The sequence below is a fragment of the Phyllostomus discolor genome, chromosome 3 (assembly GCF_004126475.2).
Source record: "Phyllostomus discolor isolate MPI-MPIP mPhyDis1 chromosome 3, mPhyDis1.pri.v3, whole genome shotgun sequence".
Taxonomy (NCBI): Eukaryota; Metazoa; Chordata; class Mammalia; order Chiroptera; family Phyllostomidae; genus Phyllostomus; species Phyllostomus discolor.
The window spans coordinates 135,072,827-135,100,642 of record NC_040905.2 but is presented as its reverse complement, the minus strand read 5'-3'; the positions used below and the strand labels follow the sequence as shown (position 1 = coordinate 135,100,642).

At 34.7% G+C, this 27,816-nt stretch overlaps 1 protein-coding gene across 5 annotated transcripts in view; it reads right to left on the bottom strand.

Annotated features, from left to right (window-relative positions):
- Nucleotides 1-27,816, bottom strand: part of ERCC6L2 (ERCC excision repair 6 like 2) — a 156,363-nt gene that overhangs the window by 111,585 nt on the left and 16,962 nt on the right. For 4 of the 5 annotated variants that reach the window (XR_004902152.1, XM_028531466.2, XM_036021482.1 and 1 more), the window contains exon 3: nt 8,637-8,759. The exons of the other annotated variant lie outside the window; for it this stretch is intronic. Coding sequence is in view for 3 of the 4 variants with exons in the window: in XM_028531466.2 (XP_028387267.1) it covers nt 8,637-8,759 (123 nt within the window). In the remaining variant the exon portion in view is untranslated. The remainder of the gene's footprint in view (nt 1-8,636; nt 8,760-27,816) is intronic. 5 annotated transcript variants of the gene reach the window in all.

Sequence of the window (27,816 nt, the reverse complement as noted above, 5' to 3'; positions counted from 1 at the left end):
TTTTTTGTATAATACAAGGTGAAAATTATTGGAACAAATTCCATCTGAACATTTTGAGTGGTTTTCCACTTGAGGGGTCATTCATCAAAGATGCATGGATCTAAAGATGTTCTAGAAACAGCAACCTGAAGGTTCCAGAAGAGGTTTAAAAATTAAGACATTTCTTACAGTCATTGTTGGTCTTCAAAATCGTGAAAGGTAAATCAAATGGTTCAGAAACTAATTTTAATACTAAAAGAGGTCAGAGAACTGAGTAATGCTGTTTGCAAGGTCCAGAGAATGTATGTACAAAAACTTAAAATGTTTACTACCATGCTGTGAATAATAATCTATTTAACAAGCCTTTCTTTAGCAAAGGAAGCTACACAATAAAATGGAAAGCAGTGTCTAACTGCTAAGTCAATACACCCAAAGCAACTTTATTTCTTATTCTGAAGAAATAATTTTATAAAACTACTTCTAAAATATAATACAAATAAATTAAAATATGCTCAGTTAAATGTTATTAAAATTAACAGAGGTCATGTTTAACAGTGCAACTAGACAATATTGAATTATTTTTCATCTCTTTCAACGAGTCTACTTCAATTACTGAGGCACATGCTTTTTATAGTTTGATTCTTCATGCACTATGCTTTCAAAAATGATGTGGTATGGATTGTGATAAGACACCCACAGATGTTTCATATATGATGATTTTTGTGGTAGAAGTAGTACTAGTATTAACAATACCATTACCATTATTGAGCAGTTACCGTGAGCCAATGATCGTGTAAAGTAGTTTACAGACATTAACACAAGGACTTTACATAGAAATGCTATCAAGTAGAAATATTTAATATTTCCTTTTTAGAGATGAAAAACTAAGGTGTAGAAATATTAAAAAATATACCCAAGATCATACTGTCAAAGTAAGTATTTGAACCATGTCTAAGTCCAAAACTCTTAATTGTCATGGTACATCATGTTAGCACCTTATATCAGAAAGCCCATGATCTTGAGACACTTGACTTTATTTACCACTGTCACTCTAGTACTTTGCATTATGCTTAGAAAACAAAGGTGTTTAATTGGGAAATAAAATAAAACCATGCATTTCAATTCCAAGGTAGGACCAGCACTGAATATTCAGAGGACAATGCCATACTAGCTGAGCTGTAACAAAGGTTTCACATGGCAGGAAGTGAGATATCAAAGTGAAAAATAAAATGTACCTTCATAGAGAGAAATTACAGACCATAAATTGGAATGTCGGTCATTTTCAATAAATAAACAGTCTGCCCTCTGTATACCCAGGTTTCACATCTGTGGATTCAACTAACCACAGATCAGAAACAGTATTTATAATCCACAGCTGGGGACAGTGGATGTGGAGGGATGATTGTACACATTGTTCTATGTCATTCTATCTCATGGACTTGAGCATCTATGGATTTTGGTAACAGTTAGGAGTTCTGGAACCAATCACCCATGCACACAAAGGGACAACTGTATGACAAGTGTACTACTAAATAACAAAGTTCTAAATAATATTCTCTTTAATAACCTTTACAATCAATTCTTTCAAAATGCCCAATCTAATTCACACCCTATTGTGCATAGTTAATAACCTTTTCTTTGGTATACTCTGGTTATTTAATATATGGGAATTTAAGTATAGAATCCACTCTAGTCAGGAGCCCCTCCAAATCCTTTTTAGCAAAGCAGCAAGATAATATTACTACACCTTGAGAAAGAGTGTATCAAAACAGAAACTTATAAACCAGTGGCACACCAACGGATAGCAAATCAGTAACTGTCAAATCCTGCAACTAAACAAGTACATAATATACGAGAATGGTAATGACAAGTAAAATTATAATGATTTACAGAAAACATAAGTAAACCAATTAAATGGACAGTAAAACTTAACTATTATAAACAGTAAAATAATTAAGAAAGTAGAATTTATAAAATACATGTGGCCTTAATATATACAAAAACATAGCCAGTTAGAAAATAATTTTTTTAATTCCATTTGTAGTAGCAATCAAAAAAAACCCCAGAACACCTAGTTAAACTTAATGAACAAGAAACAGGGTCACACGAAGAAAACTAGAAACTTTGAGGGGCAAGAAATAACTCTTGGATATACAGTATCTATACTCTAAAGGTATTCATTCTCCCTAGGTAAACGTATAAATGCAATGTAATACCAACTAAAACATCAATAGGGTTTTAGAAGACATTTGAGAAAATTTAAGGAGAAACTTAGTCCTACCAAAAATAAAATATTTTCAAAGCTAAAATAATTAACTGTTTTGTACTAAAAGAGAAATGAACAAATAAATAGCACAGAACAATATGTCTAGACATAGATCCAAATATGTAAATTAGTTTAATTTTATTCAAAGGTGACCTTTCAAATCATTTTGAAAAACAGGGCTTATTCAATAAATGGCATGAAGATAACTGGGTAACCATCTGGGGAAAAAATAAAACTGGATTATTACATCTCTCCTTGTAACAAAATAAATTCTAGCTCAAACAAAGGTATAAATGTATAAAGTAAAATCATATACATTATAAAAGAATCATGGTGAATTTATTTGCAATCTCAGAGTACAAAAGACTTTTGAGGTAGACATGAAAACTTGAAGCTATAAATATAGATATATTTAATTACCTAAATTTTTAAAATATATAGAAATAGTTTAAAAACATATAATGGACAAAAGATTTATTCTTGGCACAAAACATCTATTTACTCATTCTTAGATGATTTACACTTACAAAGTTTTCAAATGTATATGAGATGTAACATGTGACACACATACACCCCTCCTACCTCTCACTCCTTAGCGTGTGACATTCAGTTCACTAAAAGGATGTTTTCAAGGACTTCCAACATTAATTTTACAAGATTCCATTGCAATTGTGGCATTAACATAATAAATATAAAGGAATTTATTTCTTCTCTAGCTATTTCATAGACTGTTAAGGGCATATGCATGGGTTGTGGGTTTGGTCCCCAGTTGGGGCACATGCAAAATGCAACTGCTGATGTTTCTGTCTCACATCAGTGTTTCTCCCCTTCTCTCTCTCCCTCCCCTCCCCTCTCTCTAGAACCAATAAAAGAAAAAAAATGTTTAAAAGTGCACAAAGTTTTAAATGGACCAGTACGAACTTTTCTTTTAAGAATTTCATTACACAATATTATAACTTTTGTTTTGATTTACTCCTGGGGTATAATATGACATGGGAGTGGTAATCTCATTAAAAACTTTCCTTATGGAGCAGCTCAAATGATTAACTAAACACATATATTTATTGATGCAAGCAAACAAAATAACAAAAAATAAAAATAAATAAATCATAGTGGGAAATGCCTAGAGAACACTCCAGCAGATCAGAACAGTGTGACAGCAGGTGAGAACTGACTTACTTGAAGAACTGAGGAATTCATCCTGTACCTATGAAACAGGACACTTCAAAAAAAATGTGATTTTCCTAGATGAAACCTAAAAATGATAACAATAACAAACAAAACAACAACAAAAAAAACTTATCAAAGCAGAGGCAGTTGAAAGGACTGGGTCATAAAAAGGAATGGCATTTTAAATGTAAATGGACTAAAATTCTCCAATCAAAAGACATAGAGTGGCTGAATGGATTAAAAGTAAAAAAATACCAAGACTCAAGGATATGTTGTCTATTTGAAACTGACTTCAGCTTTAAGGACACATAGATTGAGAGTGAAGTACTAGAAAAAGATATTCCAAATCAAAATAAGCAGGGTTAGTTGGGGTTTTTTTAAGATTTTATTTATTATTTTTAGAGAGGGAAGGGAGGGAGAAAGAGAGATAGAGAGAAACATCAATGTGTGGTTGCTGGGGGCTGTGGCCTGCAACCCAGGCATGTGCCCTGGCTGGGAATCGAACCTGCGACACTTTGGTTCCCAGCCCACGCTCAATCCACTGAGCTATGCCAGCCAGGCTGGGTTAGTTTTATTTATATCAGACAATATAGACTTTAAACCAAAGACTTTGTATCAAGAGACAAAGGTCATTAGATAATTATATTGCCAAGAAGTTATAGCAATTTTAAATATTTATGTACTCAACATCAAAACATCTAAATACATAAAACAAATCATAATAGATTGAAGAGAGAATACAACAGCAGTACAATAATAGTAAGGGAATTCAATACCTCACTTTCAACAATGGACAAATTGGCTGACAGAAATTCAGTCAGGAAACAATGAACTGAAGCTACACATTAGAACACAGGTCTAAGAGACATACACAGAATACTTATCTAACAGCCACAGAATGCTCATTCTTCTCAAGCACACAAAAAAATATTTTCCAGGAAATATAATATGTCAATCCACAAAACAAGTCAGAAAGTTTAAGAAGACTGAAATCATATCAAACATCTGGTACGTTTTCCAATCACATCATATGAAACTAGAAATCAATTAGAAGAGAAAAATGGAAAAATTCACAAGTATGTGGAAATTAAACAATTTGCTCCTGAACAACCAACAGGTCAAAAGAAAAAATTTAAGAATCTTGAAACAAATGAAAATAGAAATACAACACACCAAAATTTAGGGGGTGCAGCAAAAGCAGTTCTAACACAGAGGGTCATACAGATAAAGGCTGACCTTAAGGAAAAAAAAAAAAGATTTCAAATAAAAAAAGAACCTAACTTTAAAACTTAATAAACTAGAAAATGAGAAACAAATTAAACCCAAAGTTAGTAGAAGAAAGGAAATAATAAAAGTCAGAGTGGGAAATAAATAAAATAGAGACTAGAAAAACAATTGAAAGGATCACTGAAACTAAGAGCTAGTTTTTTACAAAGATAAAGAAAATTAACAAACCTTTAGCTAGACTAAGAGAAAAGAAAGGTGACTGAAATAAATAAAACTAGAAATGAAAGAGAAGACATTATGACTGATAACACAAACACCAAGGATCATTAGAAACTATTATGAACAATATATGACAAAAATTAGATAACCTAGAAGAAATTAATAAATAGTTAGAAATATGCAACCTACAGAGAATAAGTAGCATAGGTGGTAGGCAGAAAATAGGGGGAGGGTAAGAATAGTACAGGAAAAGTAGAAGTTAAAGAACTTATAAGTATGACACATAAACATGAACTAAAGGGGGGGAATGTGGGAAGGAGGGGGTGTGCAGAGTAAAGAGGGGAAAATAGAACAACTCTAATTGCATAATCAATAAAATATATTTTTAAAAAAAGACTGAATCATGAAAAAGTATAAACTCTGAACAGACTAATTACTAGTAAAGAGATTGAATCAGGAACCAAAATCTCCCAAAAAAGAAAAATCCAGGACCAAATGGCTTCACTAGAGAATTCTATCAAACATTTAAAGAAGAATACCAATTCTTCTCAAACTCTTCTAAAAAATAAAAGAGGAAGGAACACTTCCAAATTCATTTTATGAGGCTAGCATACCAAAACCACACAAGGATATTACAAGAAATGTACAGGCCAACATCTCTGATAAACACAGATGTAAAAATTTGCAATAAAATATTAACAAATGAAATTCAACAGTACAGTAAAAGGATCATACACCATGAAAATATGGAATTTATTCCTGGGGTGCAAGGATAATTCAACATACGCAAACCAACAAATGTGGCACATCATACTAACACAATGAAGGGTAAAAATTTTATGGTCATCTCAGTAGATGAGAGAATGAGCATATAATGCAAAAAAAGCATCTGACAAAATTGAACATCCTTTAATGATTTTAAAAAATCTCTCAACAAGTAGGGTATGGAAGAAATGTAGTTCAATATTAAGGCTATATGTGATAAATCCACAGCTAACATCACAGTTAATGGTGAAAAGCTAAAAAATTATATTCTAAGAGCAGTGACAAGATGAAGATACCCTCTTTGATGACTTCTATTAAACATAGAACTAGAACTCTTATCTAAGACAATTAGGTAAGAAAAAGAAAGGCATCCAAATTGAAAAGAAATAAGTAAAATGGTCTCTGTTTGTAGATGACATGATATTATATATAGAAAACTCTTAAAAGTCCACCAAGATCTATAAGAACTAATAAATTCAATACAGTTGCAGGATACAAAATCAATACACAAAAATTGATATAGCTGTTTCTATATAATAGCAATGAACTACTGGGAAAAGAAATTAAGAAAACAAAAGAAATGGCAGTTATTAATTAAAGGGAGAACAATGATACCAGTCATTTCCTTTAGAGAAACCGGTTCTGGCAGCAGTACTCCACTTCCCCCATACAAAGTACTGCGTATAGTGTTCTAAAGCAGGAGAACTTTTTTTTTGAAAGAATTCTACAGTGAGTGTTGGGGCTGAGAAGAGTTCTAAATTTCATAAATAAAGAAAAAGTCTTACACACTTTCAAACCAAAAGAAAATTCCTTTCCAAGGGAAAAAAGTCAGGTCAGCAATGGATCCTCATCTGATGCAACAAAACAAGCAATCGACAACAAAGGCTAAGTAAGCCATCCCAGCAGTTGCCCACCTAATAGTTTGTATTCACCAGAAATTTTTAAAACTTCCTTTTTAACAGTACTTAGGTAAAAGAGAACAAAAACTAAAATCAGAGATAATTTAGAATTTAATAATGAAAAGACTACATATCTAAAACTATGGAATGAAGCCAAAATAAGTACTCAAAATAACATTATAGCCGGAATGGAATTTATTAAAATACAAGAAAAGATAAAAAATACAGTAAATGAATTAAGAATTTAACTAAAGGAGGTTAGTTAAAAAAGTTTCTGCTGTTAGTAGAAAAAACAGCAATGCATATTATAGCAAGGAATTACATATATATAGTATATATGTGTGTATATACTTATGTATGTATGTATATATACACATACATACACAGAGAGGGGGTGGGAAGGAAGGGGAGAGAGGCATTTTAGTAGATGATCATCTCAGTACATGAGAGAATGAGCAAATTAATGTTAATTAAGGTAGCTACTATTATATTTCATCATACCATCAAATGAATCTTTCTTTACTTCTCTCTTTTCCCATTCCTGCTCTTCCTAAAATTTTTTTAAAATTTTAAATATTTAAAATATTACATTCCCTATTTTTCTCTCCCCTCTGCTAATTGTCACAAGTGATATACAAGACATATGTAAGCTCCACACGGACATTTAGAAGCAAAAACAACTGAATCCATGGCTAAAAACAGCACTTGGACTCTTAGAGATTTAAAACACATTAAGTCATAATGTTTTTGAGGATCAAATTTAATTTGACATTCAGGATCCATTCATGTTAGTAAATATAATAAAGAGAATTTAAAATAATAATAATAATTATAATACCTTCCAGCAGTGTCCCAACCTGAGGCTTGCGGGCTGCCTACGGCCTAAGATGGCTATGAATGCAGCCCAACACAAAATTTTAAACTTAAAACATTATGAGATTTTTTCATGATTACAAATCAGTGTATTTAATGTGTGGCCCAAGACAACTCAAGGTTTGACACTCCTGCTGTAAGCTAATATCTCTCAAAATTTTGCACTGAAAAGCCCTTAGTAACACACAAGAGTAAACCTGGACTTAACCTTATGTATGAGAGCCTCTTTTTCTTTTTTATTTTATCTTACTTATTTATTTTTAGGGAGAATGTAAGGAAGGGGGAAAGAGAGGGACAGAAACATCAATGTGTAGTTGCCTCTTGAGCACCCCCAACTGGGGACCTGGCCCACAACCCTGGCATGTGCCCTGAATGGGAATCAAACCAACAACCCTTTGGTTCGCAGGCCAGCTCTCAGTCCACTGAGCCACACCAGCCAGGATGAGAGCCTCTTTTAAAACTTGTAGAAAGTGGTTCACGGACATAATATAACCATAACTTCATAAAATCACTTTCTTCATTTCTATCCAGCTTCCTGGATGCTGAGGAATATAAAAGCAAGACACATAAATATAGTATACTTTTTTGCATTTCATTACTTTGTTAGAAAGATCTTATTTTTTTTAATAAAAATCATGTGTAAGATATTTAGAAACACAGATTGCCAAAGGAGAAAGATGACATATGGACATGAATAGTATTCATTATCCCATAGGCAGAGAGGCTGAGAGAAGCCTAGACCTTAGTCTTTCTGATTCCAACTTCAATGTTCCTTGTATAAAAAAAATTTGTTTCATATTTAGAGATGTGGTTTTCTAAGCAACTTTAAATGTCACCATTGTACCTTTGCTATTGATATCAACAACTGTCTCCTTTCCATTCTCACATAAATAAAAAAAGTATAATGAAGTTCAATTATATGTGCATATATAACTTTATATGCACATTCACAGATATTTAACAAATTAATCAAACTAAATCATATAAATCTAGCTAAGCAAAAGATTGAAACCCTAAAATAAGTTCAAGCTGAAATTATATTTTGCCATTCTGAGAGTCAATAATATTTAACTTGAGGATACAATTGGCAATCCTTCAAAAATTAGATTTGGAACAAATATTTTAATAGTTTTTAAATTTTTATGTTTGAAATTTATACTATAATGTGTGATATTTAAAATTTTCTGTTTTTGCAATAGAAGCTTCATGAGCTATACACATGCTCCTAGCTGTCTTACCTTTTTTGCTATTGAAGGAGGAGGTTCCTTTTTCAGACTTCTTAGTAAAAACTCTGGCATGTTATTTTCAATATCCTCACGGGTTCCCTTTTTATGCAAAACTGCAGCCAAAAATGAAATAACCTGGAAAAAAAACCTTTTTGAATCAATATTTAACATAATGGACAATATTTTACTGCTTATATGACTGACTACCTAATTAATGACAAACCCTAGTATTGGCTTGCTTTATTCACATTAACAAATAAATGTATAATATACATGTTATTCTTGAATGCAGTAAAAAAATATTCTCACACTGCCACCTCTTTCATAAGTTCTACCTACTCAATGAATTATTTCTTGATCTCATCAGTTGGGACATTATCTTCTAATTTGTTTTGATCCATGGAAACTAATTGTTCATATTCTTTATTAGAATAAACTGTATATATTCTTTTTTCCCTGTTAAAAAAAGAAATTCCTTCAGGGGAGAATGTTTAACTCATAAATTTGTGTACTTGTTTACCTAGTAAATATAGGTGAAATGATACAATGTTATTTTAAGATAAACTAAGATGATTCACCAATATATATTCTATTCCAAAAATCAAGTGAGAAAGTCAGATATAGAAAAAAGGAAATATAACTTTATATAATGAAGAGCAAGAAATAGTTAATCAATTGGACTTTAGTTGCTTGGCAGCTATGTGAACTTGGGCCAGTTTCTTAACTTCTTTGTATAACTAAAAATATGTGAAAACAGCAATAACAATATTGGCAGGGTTGTTTTAAAGATTCAAGAGGAGCCCTGGCTGGCGTAGCTCAGTGGATTGAGCGTCAGTTGCGAACCAAAGTGTTGCAGGTTCGATTCTCAGCCAGGGCACATGCCTGGGTTGCAGGCCATGGCCCCCAGCAACCACACATTGATGTTTCTCTCTCTCTCTCTCTGTCTCTCTCTTCCATTTCCTTTCTCCCTCCCTTTCCTCTCTAAAAATAAATAAATAAAATCTTAAAAAAAAAGATTCAAGGGGAAAAGTATGAGATCTCCATATGGAGAAAAAGAATTGATTTTCTTTAAAAAGCAACTTACACAAACATTAAAATCTAAAGAAAAGTGAGAGAATTAGCAAAGCTATAGGAAAATAATTATTTTTAGTGTGAGTGTGGATACCTATAATTTCAATCCCAAGTGATAGAAGATAAAGAATGGTGAGGAGGAGTATTTAAAAAGATAAAGGTTGACAACTTTTAAAAACTTAAAAAAAAATCAAGCCATATAATGCAGATCCACTATGGACATCAAGCCAAAAATAAAAATAAAAAAATCCACAAGTAGGTATTTAATTAAAAACTGCTCAAAACATGAGACATTAAAAATAAGTCTTAAAAGCAGCCAGAGGAAAAAAAAACAACAGATGACCTACAAAAAGAGCAACAATTTGACAAATAACTGACCTTGCAGCAAAAACAATGGAAGACACTATACAATAGAATAATGCTTTCAAAGTGCTGAAGAAAGTAAAAGCAATCTAGTTTTATAACCAGTGAAATTATCACTCAAGCATGAAGATAAAGATACTTTCAGACAAACAAAACAGAAAATTCATCACCAAAAAGAGCCACACTAAAGAAAATAACTAAAGAATGTTTTCAGGCACAAAGAAAATGATCCTGTGTAGACACTAAGTCATGCAGGGAAAAGTTAAAGGCAGCAAAAATAATGAATATATGGTGTTGGAATTAAAGAACAGAATTAAAAGATATGACAATAAACATATGTGAGTTAGAAAAGGCACATGTGTAGTTATTAATATTTGCAGGTTCCTATGCTGTCTAGGAGAAAATAAAAGCACTAATTTATATAAAATTTTGACAAATCAAGAATATCTGTTGTAATCTCTGGTGTAATCACTAGAAGAATGCAGTAACTAAAAGTAAACAAATCTACTAGAACAATGGTAGACTTTAAAATAAGTCAGTTAAGAACAAAATCAGTAAAGATATAGACTGTTTTAATAACATAGTTAGCAAACTTGACCTAATGAACAACTGATAGAACACTGCATGCTGCTGCAAAACATAGTTTCATTTAAAGTTTGTGTATTATATGCTACTGTTGAGTCATCTCTGACTCCAGGTGACTCTGTGAATCAGTGATGTGCACAATGTCCTGTCCTCAACAGCCCTGCTCAGCTCCTGCAGACTCATGTCTTTAGCTTTCTTATGGAGTCAATCCATCTCATATTTAGTTTTCCTCTTTTCTAATGCCTTCTATTTTCCCCAGCATTATTGTCTTTTCCAAAGAACCCTGACTTCTCATGATGTGCCTGAAATAGTACTGCTTCAGTTTTGTCATTTTTGCCTCCGGTAGTTTCAGGCTTAATTTGCTCTATGACTTGCTTGTCTTTCTGGCAGTCCAGGGTATCTCTAGAGATCTCCAAGAATACATTTCAAATGAATCAACTTTTTTCCTATCAGCCTTCTTCACTGTCCAAATTTCACATCCATACATAGTATGAGGATGTGGATGATCTTAGTCTTGGTCTTTAATGACACATCTTTGCTCTTGGTGATCTTTCCTAAGTCTTTCATTGCTGCCTTCCTGAGTCTCAGCCTTCTCTGGATTTCTTGGTTGCAGTCCCACTTAAAGTGATGACTGAACCAAGGTAAACAAAATATTTAACAATTTCCATGTCTGCATTGTCTATGTTAAAGCTCTGTACTTCTTCATTTTTGTCTTCTTAATGTTCAAATGCAGTCCTGCTTTGGCATTTTCTTCTTTCACTTTTGTCAGACATCATTTCAAAGCATTGCTACTTTCTGCCAGTAAGATGATGTCATCTGCATATCTTAAGTTATTGACATTTCTTCTACCAACTTTCGCTCCTCCTTCTTCTGCATCTAGCCCAATTTTTTTGTATATGTTCTGCGTACAGATTAAACAAGGCATTAAAAAGCACCCTTTCCTGACAACTTTGCCTAAAGGAAACTATTGTGTCTCCCCACAGTCTGTCCTGTCAGTAACTCCCTGTCCACGATACAGGTTACACATCAGGACAATCAAGTGCTGAGGCATGCCCATTTCCTTCAGACCAACCATGGTTTTTCATGATCAATGCAGTCAAAGGGTTTACTATAGTCTACAAAACACATATTAACCTCCTTCCAAAATTCTTTGGAGCACTCCAATATCACATGAAATATTTACCAAAATTGACATGCAAGGTTATAAAGCAAATTTCAATACATTTCAATAGACAGAAATCATGTAGAATATGTTCTTTGATCCCAATGCAAGAAGCTAATAATAACAAAAATATAAGCAGAAAATCCCCAAACTCTTGGAAAGTAAGGAATATAGTTTAAAGAACTCAGAATGAAGATTAGAAAATGATTTGAGTTGAATAATAATAGGTAACAATTACATATTAAACGTGTGGAATTCACCTGAAGTCATGCTTTAGGAACTTAAATGTATATATTAGGAAAGAAAAGAGGCTGCTAATCAGATATTTAAGAATCTATTTCAAAAATTTATAAAAATAACAGAAAATTTAAAAACAAATTAATGAAAAAAAAGCATACAATACAAAGGATCAACAAAGCCAAATGATCACTGTGTGAAAAGATTTTTTAAAGTGATAAACCCCTAACAAAAATAATAAAAAAAGAGAACCTAAGAGAACACGCAAAAATACATATAGGACATAATGAGCAATGTTATGCCCAAACTGTGAAAATGTAGATCACAGGTGGCAAACACAAGGCCTGGGGGCCAAATCCGGTCCTACACCTTATTTTATCTGGCCTCACACCTTGTTTCTACCTGGTGGCAGTGCCAAGCTCCTTACCCCTAATTAAAGAGTAGTTACATTTATACAGCCCTAAAATTACATTCAGCCCTTTGAAGGCAACCATAAGGCTGATGTGATGAAAATAAGCTTGACACTCCTGATTTAGATGAAATGGGGAAACAGAATCAAATTTATCGAAGCTGATGCAAAAGAAAAAAACACATATTCATACAGCTAGTAAAGAAATTTAAATATAAAATTATAATCCTTCCACAAAGAAAACTCGGGGTCAGGTGGCTTCACCAACCAAGGCTACCCAATGCCTATCTTAAATAAACTCTTCCAAAGTTTAGAGAAAGAAAGAAATGTTCTCAACTTGTTTTATAAGTTCAACATAAGTATATAAAAATATCTGACAAGAATATTATAATACAAGAAATTTACAGGTCAATTTCTCTTACATAGAAGCAAAACTCTTAAAATATCAGCAAATGGAATACAGAAATATATTTTTAAAAAGGCATATACACAAAATCCAAGTTTGGTTGGTTCTGGAAATGAAGTTTGCTTTCACCTTCAAAATTTAGATATAGGTATTAAATAGGTAGCATAGGTATTATACTTAACTTTCTTAACTCTTACTTTCCTTAAAATATGAATAAGGTGACCTACTTTATTACAAGATATCTACACTTTACATAAAGTGGTACATTAACTTTTAGTGCACTGTGAAAATTTGATAATGCATATTTTCAGTACTCAAGCAACCACCCAAAAAAAAATGCAAGGAACGATAGTTAAAAGTCAATAAAAGAATAAAAATGGAACTCTAAAAAAATCTATTAACACAAAAAAGGCAGGAAAGAAGGAATAGCAAAACAGTAAACAGTCTGTTCAAACAGAAGACAAATAACAAAATTGTATATCCAAATCCAAACAAAACAGGAATTATGTTAAATATAAATGCACTAAACACACCAATTAAATGTCATATTGTCAAGAATGGATAAGAGTTGTCTACAAGGGATATACTGTAAATACATATAAAGACACAGACAGCTTGAAAGTTCAGAAAACACATATCATGCAGTTAGTAAGCTTAAGAATACAGGTGTAGCTATCTTAATAGCAGATAAAATAGATTTCAGAAATAGACATTTCAAAATGATGAACAGGTCCGTTAATTGGGAAGATATAACAATTATAAAGGTTTATAATTCTAATAACAGCCTCAAAATATATGAAGGTAAAATTTTTAGAATTAAAGTATATACAAACAAACCCATGATCATGGTAGGGGATTTTAACTTCCCTCCCAGCAATTAACAACAAAAAAAAGAAAGAAGAAAAACTGAGCATTATCAATCACCATGACATGCTAATGATATTTATAGAGTATATCCAAGTGTAGACTACAAATTCTTTTGAAATGCACATAGTATGTTCAATAAAATGGGCAATTAAAAACTGTCAATAAGCTCTTCAAAATAATGAAATCTTATAGACTAGGTACTAGGTACTAAGAAATTATACACTAATGAAGATATATCTAGGAAAAATATGTAAATATTTACAAATCAAATGTATACTTGTAAATAACCCAAGGATCAAAAATAAACACAATAAAAATTAGGATATACTTTGAATACATGAAAAAAAATGTAAGACATAAAAATTTGTGGGATGCAGACAAAGCAATCCTTGAACATAAATTTAGAGAATAAGAAGGTAGGTATGAAATTAATGACACAAGGTTCTACCTAACAAACTAGAAAATGCAGAGTGATAAACATCCAAAGTAAGCAGAAGGAAAATAATGAAGGTAACTGAGGGAATCAATAAAATATCAAACAAACAATAAAGAAAACTAAAGCTAAAATCTGGTTCTTTGAAAAGATCAACAAAATTAGTAACCTCAAGTTAGGCGAAACAAGAATAAAATAGAGTATAGAAAGTAACCATTAAATATATAGATAGGTATCACTCAGATCTCACAAACATTAAAAGAACAATAAAGGAATGTCATGAATAACCTTAGCCAATTAATATGACAACTTAAATAAACTGGATGAATTCTTTGAAAAAAAATAACCAAAACTGACATAGCAAGAAAGAGAAAATCTATACAGCCTCATATCTATAATAAACATTATAAAAAATAAGGTTAAAGTAAAATCTTTTTTAAATTTTATTTTTTAATTTAATCTTTACTGTATTTTTTCCATTACCATTGAGTACCCTTATACCCTCCTCCCCACAGCAATCACCACACTGTTGCCCATGCCATGCTCATGCCCATGTCCATGAGTCCTTTTCCCTTTTTTCTCAAACCCTCCACCTTCTAACCTACCCCTGCCATTACCTGTTATCTGCTCTCTAACTATGAGTCTCTGTTTTGCTTGTTAGTTCCGCTTGTTAATTAGATTCCACATATGAGTGAAATCACATGGTATTTGTCTTTCTGACTGTGCTTACTTCACTTAGCATAATGTTCTCCAGTTCCATTCATACTGTTGCAAAGGGTAAAATTTTCTTCTTTTTTATGGCCAAGTAGAATTCAGTTGTGTAAATGTCCCATAGTTCGTTGTTTTATCTGTTGATGGACAACTCGGCTATTGCCACATTTTGGTGATTGTAAGTAACTGCAATGAACATAGGGGTGTGTATGTTCTTTTGTATTAGTGTCTTGGGTTCCTTCAGATATATAGCTAGAAGTGGGATGGCTGTGTCAAAAGGAAGATCCATTTTTAATTTTTTTCAGGTATCTCCATACCGCTTTCCACAGTCGCTGCACCAGTCTTCATTCCCACCAACAGTGCAAAAGGGTTCCCCTTTCTACACATCCTTACCAGCACTTGTTTGTTGATTTATTGATGATAGCCATTCTGACAGGTGTGAGATGGTATTTCATTGTGGTTTTAATTTGCAGTTCTCTGATGAGTTAGTGATGTTGAGCATCTTTTCATGTCTATTGGTCATCTATATGTCCTCTTTGGGGAAGTGTCTATTCATGTCCTTTGACCATTTTTAATTAGGTTGTTTTGGTTTTTTGGTGTTTAGTTTGTAAGTACTTTATAAAGTTTGGATATTAACTCCTTATCAGATGTGTTGGTAAATATGACCTCCCATTCTGTGGGTTGTCTTTTTATTTTGTTGATTTCCTTTGCCGTGCAAAAAATTTTTAGTTTGACGTAGTCCTATTTGTTTATTTTTTCTTTTGTTTCCCTGACTTGGGAGATATATCCGATAAAAAATTTCTACAAGCAATATCCAAGACTTTGCTACCTATGTTTTCTTCTAGAATTTTTATGGTTTCAGGTCTAACATTTAAGTCTTTGACCCACTTTGCGTTTATTCTTGTGTGTGGTGTAAGAAGGTGGTCTAGTTTCATTTTTCTGCATGTATCTGTCCAATTTTCCAAACAACATTTATTAAATAGACTGTCTTTAGTCAATTGTATGGACTTGATTCCTCTGTCAAACATTAATTGACTATAAAGGTGTGGTTTTATTTCTGGGCTCTTTATTCTATTTCATTGATCTATGTGTCCGTTTTTATCCCTGTACCAGGCTGTTTTGACTACTATGGCCTTTTAGTATAGTTTGATATTAGATGGCATGATTCCTCCAACTTTGTTCTTCTTTCTCAGAATCACTGTTGCCCTGAGGGGCCTTTCGTGGTTCCATAAGTTTTGAAATACTGGTTCTAGCTCTGTGAAATACATCATTGAAATCTTGATAAGAGTTGCATTGAATGTACAGATTGCTTTAAGTAGTATGGACCTTTTCATGATGTTAATTCTTTCTATCCACAAACATGGCATGTGCTTCCAACTATATTTATCTTCTTCAGTTTCTCTCTTCAGTGTCTTACAATTTTCTGAGTGTAGGTCTTTTGCATTCTTCGTTAGGTTTATTCCTATGTATTTTATTCTTTTTGAAGCAACTGTGAATGGGACTGTTTTCTTAATTCCCCTTTCTGTGAGTTTGTTATTGGCATGTAACAACTGATTTCTGCATATTAATTTTGTATCCTGCTATTTTGCTGTATTCCTTTATCAATTCTAGTAGTTTCTTCATGGAATTTTGGGGTTTTTCTATGTACTGTGTCATGTCATCTCCCAATAAAGACAGTTTTACTTCTTCCTTCCCAATCTGGATATCTTTTACTTCTCCTTCTTGTCTGATTGCTGTGGCTAGGATGTCTAGTACAATGTTGAATAAGAGAGGTGAGAGTGGAGATTCCTGTCTTGTCCCAATCTTAAGGGGAACACTTGTAGTTTTTGCCCATTGAGTATGATGCTTCCAGTGGCTTGTAATATGTGGCCTTTATTAGGTATGTTCCCTCTATTCCCACTTTGCTGAGAGTTTTGATCATAAATGTGTGCTGGATTTTATCAAAAGCTTTTTCTGCATCTATTGATAGGTTGTGGGGTTTTTATTCTTCATTTTGTTTATGTAGTGAATCACATTTATTGATTTTCAAATGTTGTACCAACCCTGCATTCCTGGAATAAATCCCACCTGATTAGGGTGTATGATCTTTTCGATGCATTGCTTTATTTAGTTTGCTAATATTTTATTGAGAATTTTATCATCTATGGTCATCAGGGATATTGGTCTATAATCAATCTTCTTTGTAGTATCTTTTCCTGGTTTGGGAATTAGGATAATGCAGTCCTCATAAATCAAGTTTGGGAGCCTTCCCTCTTCTTGAATTTTTTAAAATAGTTTGAGAAGAGGTGTTAGTTCTAGGAATGTTTGGTAAAATTCACCTGTGAAGGTTTCTGGTTCAGGGCTTTCATTCGTTGGGAGTTTTTTTCACTAGTGCTTCAATTTCATTAGGTGTAACCTGTCTATTCAGCAGAGTCTCTGGTTCTTTCTGACTTACTTTTGGAAGACTGTATGTTTCTAGGAATTTATCCATTTCATCCAGGTTGTCCAGTTTGTTGGTTTATAACTGCTCATAATATTTTCTTACAATTCTTTGTATTTCTCTGGTGTCATTGTTATTTCTCCTCTCTCATTTCTGATAGTATTTATTTGGGCCCTTTCTCTTTTTTCCTTGATTAGTCTGGTTAAAGATTTGTCCATCTTGTTATTATTTTAAAGAACCAACTCTTGGATTCATTGATCTTTTGTATCATTTTTTTAGACTCTATTTCATTTGCTCTGATCTTTAAACTTCCTTCCTTTTACTCACTTTGAGTTTTGTTTGTTGTTCTTTTGCAAGTCCTTTCTCTAAGTGTAAAGCCAGATCATTTATTTGAGCTTTTCTTATGTTTTTGAGATAGGCCTGTAATGCTATGAATTTTCTGCTTAGGACTACCTTCCCAGTGTTCCACTGATTTTGGATTGTTGTGTTCTCATTTTCATTTGTTTCAAGGTGTCTTTTGATTTCTTCGTTGATCTCATTGTTAACCCATTCATTGCTTAATAACATGTTATTTAGCTTCCATATCTTTGCATGTTTTTCAGTGTTCTTGTGATTAATTCCTAGTTTCATAGCATTACAGTCAGAGAAGATGCTTGATATGGTTTCAATCTTCTTAAATTTATTGAGACTTGTTTTATGTCCATTATGTTCATTATGTGGTCTATCCTAGAAAACCCTCTATGTGCACTTGAAAAGTATGTGTATTCTGCTACTTTGGGGTGAAATGCTCTGAAGATATCAATTAAATCCACTTGATCTAGTGTGTCACTTAAGCTGCTGTCTCCTTGTTGATTTTCTGCCTGGAAGATCTATCCATTGAAGTAGAGTATTAAAATTCCCAACTGTGACTATATTTCTGTAGATCTCTCCCTTTATGTCCATTAAGATTTGCTTTACATATTTAGGTGCTCCTATGTTGGGTGTGTAAAGGTTTACTAGGGTTGTATCATTTTGTTGCATTGTTCCCTTTATCATTCATTATGCATTGTCTTTCTTTGTCTCTTACTATAGCATTGGTTTTAAAGTCTATTTTGTCAGATATAAGTACCGCTTCCCCAGCTTTTATCTTTCCTGTTTGCATGAAATATCTTTTCCAACACTTTACATTTAATCTGTGTGTATTTTTCAATCTGAGATGGGTCTCCTGGAGGCAGCATATGGATGGGTCTTGTTTTCTTATCCATTCAGCTACAGTATGTCTTGTGGTTGGGGCACTTAAGCTATTTTCATTTAAGGTGATTATTGATAGATATGTGTGTAGTGCCATTTTATTGTTAGACTATTTTCTTCTTTTTTATTTTCCCTTTTCTTTTTCTTAAAGCATGCCCTTTAACATTTGTTGCAGTACTAGTTTGGTGTTAACAAACTCTGTTAGCTTTTTCTTCTCTGTCAAGCTCCTTACTTCTCCTTCGATTTTAAATGGTAGCCTTGCTGAGAAAAGTAGCCCTGGTTTTAGGTCCTTGCTTTTCATCATCTTGAATATTTCACACCACTCCTTTCTGGCCTGAAATGTTTCTGTTGAATAATCAGATGCCAGTCTAAATGGTGCTCCATTGTAGGTAACTACCTGTTTTTCTCTTTCAGCTTTTAGGATTCTCTCCTTGTCTTTAAGCCTTGTCATTTTAATTATGCTATGTCTCGGTGTAGGCTTCTTTGGGTCCAACTTGTTTGGAACTCTCCGAATTTCTTGGATTTGTGTGACTTTTTCATCACCAGATTAGGGAAGCTTCTGGTCATTTTTTCTTCAAATAGGTTCACAATTCCTTGCTTGCTCTCCTTTCCTTCTGGTATTCCCATGATGCAGATGTTGTTATACTCCATATTGTCCAAAATGTTTCTTAAGCTCTCCTCATTTTTTTAAAATTCTTTTTCCCTTTTGCTGCTCTGCCTGGGTATTTTTTCTACCTTGTCTTTCAAAACACTGATTTGATACTCTGCTTCATCTGACCTACTATTTATTCCTTCTAGTGTGTTATTTAGTTCAGATATTGCATTCTTTCTTTCTGACTGGTCCTTTTTAATGATTTCTATGGATTTTTTCTTGCTATTGAGTATCCTTATAATCATTACTCTAAACTCTCTGATAAATTGCTTGCCTCCATTTCATCTACTTGTTTTGGAGAATTCACTTGTTCTTTCATTTGGGGTCTGTTTCTTTGTCTTCCCATTTTGGCTGCTTCTTTGTATTTTCTGCCTTAGTTGTTAAACCAATCAGCCATTAAACTGTCCAGCTGTTAATATAATCAAGTTGTAATCAGCAACTGGGCTTCACTACCACACACGGTGGGGATGAGTAATTCCTGAGTATTGCTTCCCCTCAGGCTGATGCCATTCAGAGAAAAGAGCTCTGCCTGAGAAAATGGCTCCTACAGTATGGGGAATGACTTAGCACAGGGATCCTGACAGCTATTCCTTCAGTCCTCTCCCCACAGCCACCAACCCCAGACTCTCCTCACATGGCTCTCATTCACTCTGCCCTCCCTTTGCCAGAGCCCAAGGTAAGTGGCTGCAAATGGTATTTTGTGTGTTGTCCCTTTAAGAGTTTTTCTGAGTCTCCAGCAACCTCTTCCTGGGAGACAGAAATCCTGCTGCTTTTCACACCTGGATATTATCTGGGTTCCTTTATGGCTCGGGTGTTGTAGGCTGGAGAGCCCAACTTGGAGTTTAGACCTCACATTTCTCAGGGGAAACTCTCCACCCCAGCCACTGAAATATCCCTTCAGAACTTTAGCTACCACCTGCGGGAGTCCAGCCATTCCTTTCATGTCTCCTCTGTACTCCCACCCATTAACATTGTGGTAAAGTGATTTCTTCTGTCTGTCCGTGGTTATAAAGCTTCTCTCCAGCTAGTGTTCTTTTGGGTATTCATGGGAGATTAGTGTAGCTTGCACTTACTCCTCTGCCATTTTGGATCCTCTCACCAAAATCTTTCTTTAACAAAAACTCCAGGTTCAAAAAATTTCACCAGTAAATTTCATCAAATATTTAAGGATAACATAACACAAACTTTATACACACTCTTTCAAAAAGGAGAGGAGAAATATTGTCCAATGTATTTTATGAGGCCTGCATAACCCTGTTATTAAAATCAGACAAATATACTACAAAATCTTATAAATCAATATCTGTAATCAATATAAATGCCAAATTAAAATATTAGCCAAGTGAAGCTAGCAATATATAAAAATAATACCTCATTACCAAATTGGCTTTACCCCAGGAATACAATGTTGGTTAAACTTTTTAAAAATCAATATAAATCATAATGATTCATATACTATAATAATGATTAACAGAATAAAAGAGATAAACATAATTATCTATAAGCAGAAAAAGTACTTAATAAAATTTAATACATATTAACTATTAAAAAAACCTCAGAAAGTATGACAAGGGAATAACCTGAATCTGATAAAATATACTATAAAAATCCTACAGTTAATATACTTAATGTTAAAATACTGAATGCTGTCTCCCTAAGATCAGGAATGAGATAAGGATGTTACTTTCACTACTTCTAAATGAATTGTACAGGGCTCTTATCTATTCAGTGAAATGAGGCCAAAAAGAAAATCAAAGGCATAAAAGTTAAAACTACCTCTATTTATGGATGATACTATTGTTTATATAGAAAATCCTAACCCATTTACGAAACAACTGCTAGAATTTAATAAGTGAAGAAGTCAGCAAGGTCAAATACAAAAATGAATTTGATTTTTATATACAGAGTCCCCTCTTATCTTCAGAGGATATGATCCAAGACCCTCAGTGGATGCCTGAAACCACAGATACTACCAAACACTACATACACAGTCATAAATTGGTACTCACCTCATTTTGACAAGAAAAAAATGCTTCGTCACACATCACTTGCTCAGTACTCATTGGTTTTGACACTCAACTCGAGTTCTGGAACAAATTATGGACGAGTACCAAGGTGCCACTGTTCTAAGTTTTTCCTCTACATACATAACTTTTCTCTCAAAGGAAGCACGTTATGGCTTCTCTTTGGCATATCCAAATTGCCAGCATTACTCTGCTTGTGCTTGGAGTCATTATTAAGTAAAATAAGGGTCACTTGAATGCAAGCACTGAGATGCTGTAACAGTCAATCTGACAACTGAGATAAGTATTAAGTGACTAAAGGGCAGTTGGAATACATAGCATGGATACTACCTTGGACCAAGGGTAGTATCCTACCTATTCATGTCTTGGGTAGGATGTTGTGGGATGGCTCAAGATTTTATCATGTTACTCAGAATGGCACACAATTTAAAACTTATGAATTGTATATTTCTGGAATTTTCCTTTCATATTGTTAGGCCACAGTTGACCATGGGTAACTAAAACCACAGAAATTGAAACAGAGGAGAAGGGGAAACTATTGAACCACCAGCAAAAAATGGAAAAATTAAATGAAAAAAATTTTACTGACAATTTCATCAAAATATAATTAAGAATGATTATTTTCTAATTCCTTGCTGTGTCAGTTTTGGTGAATAAATTTAACAAAATATGAGTAAGGCCTATACTAAAACTATAAAACATTGTTGAAAGAAATTAAAAACCTAAATAAATGGAGCTCTTGATCCATGTTAATTCTCCCCAAAGTGTTCTATAAGTCAAACTCAATTCAATGCAATTGACTCCACAATCCCAATCAAAATCCTTTACATATTTGTTCATGAAACAAATTGACAAACTGAATAAAATTTTACATGAAAATACAAAGGTATAAAAACAGACAAGGAATTATTTGAGTACAAGGATAGTCCAACTGAACAATGATAGAGAGTAGAAAGACCAGAAACAAACTCCATATACATGGACAAACAACTCAGTGTTAAAAATGGGTAAAGGACTTAATATCTAGTCACATAAGGTTGCTATCACAAAATTACCATAGACTAGGTGGCTTAAATAACAAACTTATTTCTCCCTTCTGAAAGCTAGAAAGTTCAAGATCAGTGTGCTGGCTCAGGGGTCTTCAGCCCCCCAACCCCCATCCTGCTGCCTGGGACGCACAGCAAGGAGGTGAACAGCAGGCCAGTGAACAAAACTTCACCTGTATTTCCAGCCTCTGCCCAGCCCTCACATTACTGCCAGAGCTCCACCTCGGAGTTGCACCTCCTGTCAGATCAACAGAAGCATTAGATTCTCATAGGCACACAATTCCTGTGGTAAACTGCACATGCAAGGGACCTAAATTGCACTTCTTATGAGAATCTAATGTCAGATAATCTGGGGTGGAGCTGAGGTGGTGATGTTAGCACTGGGGAGCGACTACAAATACAGATTATCACCCTCCCCGCCATGGGGCTGCCTAGTTGCAGGAAAACAAGCTCAGGGCTCCCACTGATTCTTCATTATGGTGAGTTGTATAATTATTTCATTATAATAATAATAGAAATAAAGTCCACAACAAATGTAATTCACTTGAATCATCCCCAAACCACCCCTTCTCCCTCCTACCCCCTCATCTATGGAAAACTGTCTTCCATGAAACTGGTCCCTGATGCCCAAAAGGTTGGGGACTGCTGTGCTGGCTGATATGGTGTCTGGTAAGAGCCTTCTTCTGGTAGATGGCAGTCTTATTGTATCCTCAGATGATGAAGAGCAGAGAGAGAAGACAAGCTCTCTGGAGTCTCCACTCTCTACTTACTTACAAAGGCACTAATCCCACCTTGAGAACTCCACACTCATGACCTAATTACCTCCTAAAGGACCGATCTCCAAATATTACCACATTGGGGATTATAGTTTCAGCTCATGAATATGGGGTGGGGGGACATAAACATTGTCTATAGCTACTTGAATACACATTTCTCCAAAGAAGATACACAAATGACCAAAGAACACATTAAAAGTTGTTCAACATCATTGGTTATTAGCAAGATACAAATCAAAAGTATAATGAGACACTACTTCACATGCACTAGAATGGCTACAATGAAGAAAACAGAAAATAACTAATGATGGCAAGCATGTAGAGAAACAGAAAACCTTATACATTCCTGGTGGGAAACAGTGTAACCACTGTAGGAAATGGAATATCAGTTCCTCAAAAAATTAAACACTGAACTATCAGTTATCGTATGACCCAGTAATTCTACTCCCAGGCACATATACAAGAGAAATGAAAGTATATATCCACCCAGAAATTTGTATACAAATGGTTACAACAGCATTATTCATAATAGCCAAAAGGTAGAAACAACCCAAATGTCAACCAAAGGATGAATGGATAAACAGATTGTAGTATTTACACATAATGGAATATTATTCAACTATAAAGAGAAAGAAGTACTGATACCTGCTACAACTTGAATGAACCTTGAAAACATTCTGTCAAAGAAGCCAGATATAAAAAGCCAAAATTGTATGACTTGTTTTATATGACATATTCAAAAAAGGCAAATCCATAGAGAGAAAAGGCCAACTAGTGGTTGCTAGGGATGGCAGAAGAGGAAAATGATTACTTAATGAGCATTCTGGAGGGATTAAAAAGGTTTGAAACTAGAGAAAAGCACTAAACATTATAAATACATTAAATGCCACTGAATTGTATATATTAAAATGGTTAATTTATTGTAATGTGAATTTCACTTCAATGAAAAAATTATAGCTTGCATATTTATGAGAATACATTTGTATATTTTAGGTATTATCAATATTATTTTAGTTCTTGAAAAAAGTAAAAATTGTATGTAAAAGGTCAAGTTAGTACATATTAATGATTAAATAAATAGGAGCTATTTTTGTTAGCATCATTCCACTTAGGTCAGAAGGCTTTATTTCCTTTATACAATCTTGTATTGTGTTGGCCAAAAAGTTCATTTGTTTTTTTCTGTAAGATGGCTGTAGTAGTGCTTAGCTGTCTTCAACTCCATTCAAAACAATTTTGTTAGATTGTATTTTGACAGCTGTCATATCAGTATGCATTTAAAAATAAAACAAAAATTGGTGAATTTTTGTATAGCATTTTAATATTGAATATGGAAGAAAATAACATTTACAGCATATCATGCTTTATTATTTCAAGAAGGTTAAAAATGCAACTGAAATGCAAAAAAAGATTTGTGTAGTGTATGCAGAAGGTGCTGTGACTGATCAAATGTGTCAAAAGTGATTTGTGATGTGTCGTGGTACAGATTTCTTGCTGGACAATGCTCCATGGTCAGGTAGACCAATTGAAGTTGACAGAAATTAAATTGAAACATTAAATGAGAACAATCAATGTTATACCACACAGAGGATAGCTGACATACTCAATATATCCAAATCAATAAAGTTATTGGTAAAAATGAAAAATGTGTCTTTTACTGTATGGGAAAAAAACCTACAGACTTTTTTGGCCAACCCAATGCATCACAATAAATCAAGCAGATTTTCAGTAAATTGTTATCTAAAATATAAAATAATGATATACAAGAACAGTTAAACCTGTGCTTAGTCTTAAAATTTTCTAGCAAATTTGCATTCCTAACCCACATTATACAAGGAAGTGTAATGCAGGTGTTAACAGCTAAGACTTGGAGTTTGACCAACCAGTATTATATCTGACCTTGGGCAATTTACATTAACTCTATAAATTTCTATTTTTTCATCAATAAAATTGGGATAGTAATGCCTAATTAACATGTATGTTTAATGGAAAACAACCATCCTAGAGCCTGGCATATAGGGGTCATTAAATCTAAGCTATAACCATAAAAATATACAATTAATTCAACTTAAAATTCATGACTACATTTAATAAAAATATATAACCTACTATATGTCAGGTATTGTGCTGGGTGCTGAAAAAGGTTAGATGAAAGGCTTATTTTTATCCACCAACAGTCTGAAATCCAACTGAATACACACTAACTGGAGAGGCTAACTAAAACCACTGAGAAACTTAGCTCATTATATTAAGATAATGCTAGCAGTAATGTGTCAACATCTGAAAGGATGATAAAAGGAGAATGGAAAGAACAGCACAGGTGGACTAGGATTGTAATTGGCACTCAAACTTCCACCCTCATTTCTGTTGAGCAACTCTGTCACAAACCCAAGACATGCAAAGGGAACTGGGAAATGTAATCTCTGTCATCTGGCCACAAATTTGAGAAAACAAAGGTAGAAATCCAGCCATCTCTATCATGCTATACTAATATAGTAGAAGTCAAGAGAAATCTTAAGTCATGGGTGAATGATGTTGGTGACTGCCCTGCCTGGTCTCAGGAAGCTGTAACCCCCTGTGACTTAGGCTGAGTGAGAGACCTCTGGACCAGAAGCCACTAAGGAGACAAAACATATTTCCCTGGCATGAATGCTGCCTGTTCTGTGCCTGACCTCCTAAGCTTGATCAGTTAGCCAATGATGGGTAAGATTTCTCACAGAGGGAATCACCTAAGACAGGCATGACCACAAGGAGGCCTCTGGGAAGAGACTCGGGGCTGTGGAAATGAAGGGGTGACAGACATCAACCCCTGCCCCCTCGGCTTTGTCAAAGCCTGAGTCCTTGTTCTCAGAAGTGAGAAATCCAAGTCTTCTGGCTGCCTTTGTCTCCTCTGTTGACTCAGGCCTGCACAAATAGCAGGGGCAGTACAGCCCAGACCAGAAATGGCGGACCCCTGGGGTAATCAAGCCTGGGACATAGAATATGCGAGATCCTATGAGATCTGTTTGCTGGAGGATGTTATTAGATTAGAATATGAAGGCACAGACAGGAAACTGAAACTAGCCCTTTGAGCCATATGTTAAAACTCCAAGCTCTGCCCAGAATCACAGCAGGGGTTCTGTCTGCACCTTTGTAAGTCACCTACTTCTTTTGATCTTTTCTGCCAGACTGTGAATCCACAAAGACTATATTCTCAATAAAAATCTGCTTGGGAAGGGATACAGGATGCTCTCCACTAGAGAGAGTGGCCGTTCTGTCTCTATTTCCCCATAGGACCTGGTTGTCTCTGTGTATGCTTTTCTCGTGTTTCATTGAGCATCCGCAGCAGAGATGGATACTGCTGGCGCCCAGACGAGGGAGCCCAAAGAATTGGGACCACTCTGAGCCAGAGGCTTTGAGCCACTGCTGTGGACAAACGCATTAACTCCGGTGGACTTACGCATAAAAAAGCCCTGGTAAGGGCCGATGACCCAGTGTTCTTTCACAGATAAGGTCGTAGAATGCATTTGAATTTCCAGGGAAGTAAGTCTCTTCTTTCTAAAGGTCACTCCTCTCTTTCGAGACAGCCTATAATGGAGTAAATAGTACCTTAGCTCCCAAATTTGAGAGAGAAAACAAACGGTTTGCCTTGGAAAAAGCAGTCAGGTGATCTGTTTTTGACCACTTGTTGCAGCGACTTTTCAATCCTTGTTTTTTTCTCTGCCCGCCTGCATCATGGAAGCCAGTAGGTTATTAGAGTTCCGGTTGCCACCAAACGCGGAAGATCGCTGCTCAGGATTTAAGTGTTAGCTGTAGGTTTATATGAATGAGGGCTTTAGCATCCGCCAAACTCCGGAGATAAAAGGCATTTCCTCGCCCCCAGCTCAGGAAACTGAGTGTTCCCACGTGAGTCGGAACCTCGTGGGGATATCTGGGATCATCTCCCAAGAGGTGTAGGGGCCTTACAGGGAACTCCCACACACCGTAATCTCGCTACTGGGGAAGCGCGCAGACTGATTGCCTGCAGCACTTCAAGCTCCCTCCCTCCAAGGAAGAACCCAAAGCATGTAAGTGGAGTTGGGGTCCAATTCCCTTTCTCTGACCATTTTTCACCAACAGCACACTTCGATCCACGACACTTTTTCCCTAGCTAGTTAACGCAGGGCCAGCACAGGCGGTGGAAGCAGGAAAAATAAGAATTGGAGAAAAATAATAAAAATAAATAAAAGGAAGCTTTTTCTTTCTTTTTAAAAGGCAAACATGGGTTGTAACTTATCTAAAGGGCAGAAAGCTTTCCTGCATATATTACAACTTCTTAAGGAAGCAAGGTATAAGGTGAAGGAAAAGCATCTAGTTCAGATTTTGCAATCTATAAGAAAATAATGTCCTTCATTTCCTGATAAAGGCACACTGGACATTGATGTATGGGAAAAAGTGGGTGAGAAGTTGAAATCTTGGCAAGACAACGGTATATCTATTGGTGCACACACCTTTGAGACCTGGAGGCTGGTCAGGGGATACTCTCAAGCCCATTTGGCAAGGAAAACAAAGCTAGACGAAGAAGAGTCTGATTCAGAGAGTGAAACTGTGCAATTCCAGAGAGCAGGTTACAGAGGCCCCACCTTCACCCCCACAGAGAGGCTTGTCCCAGCCATGGGAGAGCAAGCAATTCCTCCCAAGATGAGTCACCACCGAGAAAGCAAGAAAATTCAGACAAATCCCCCGGTAGGTCTATGAGAAAGTGCCTTCGCCAGGCAGCAGAGAAGGGGGACTGGGAGGCTTTATCTGCCTTCCCCATTATCGTTAGGGGACAAAGGAATGTCCA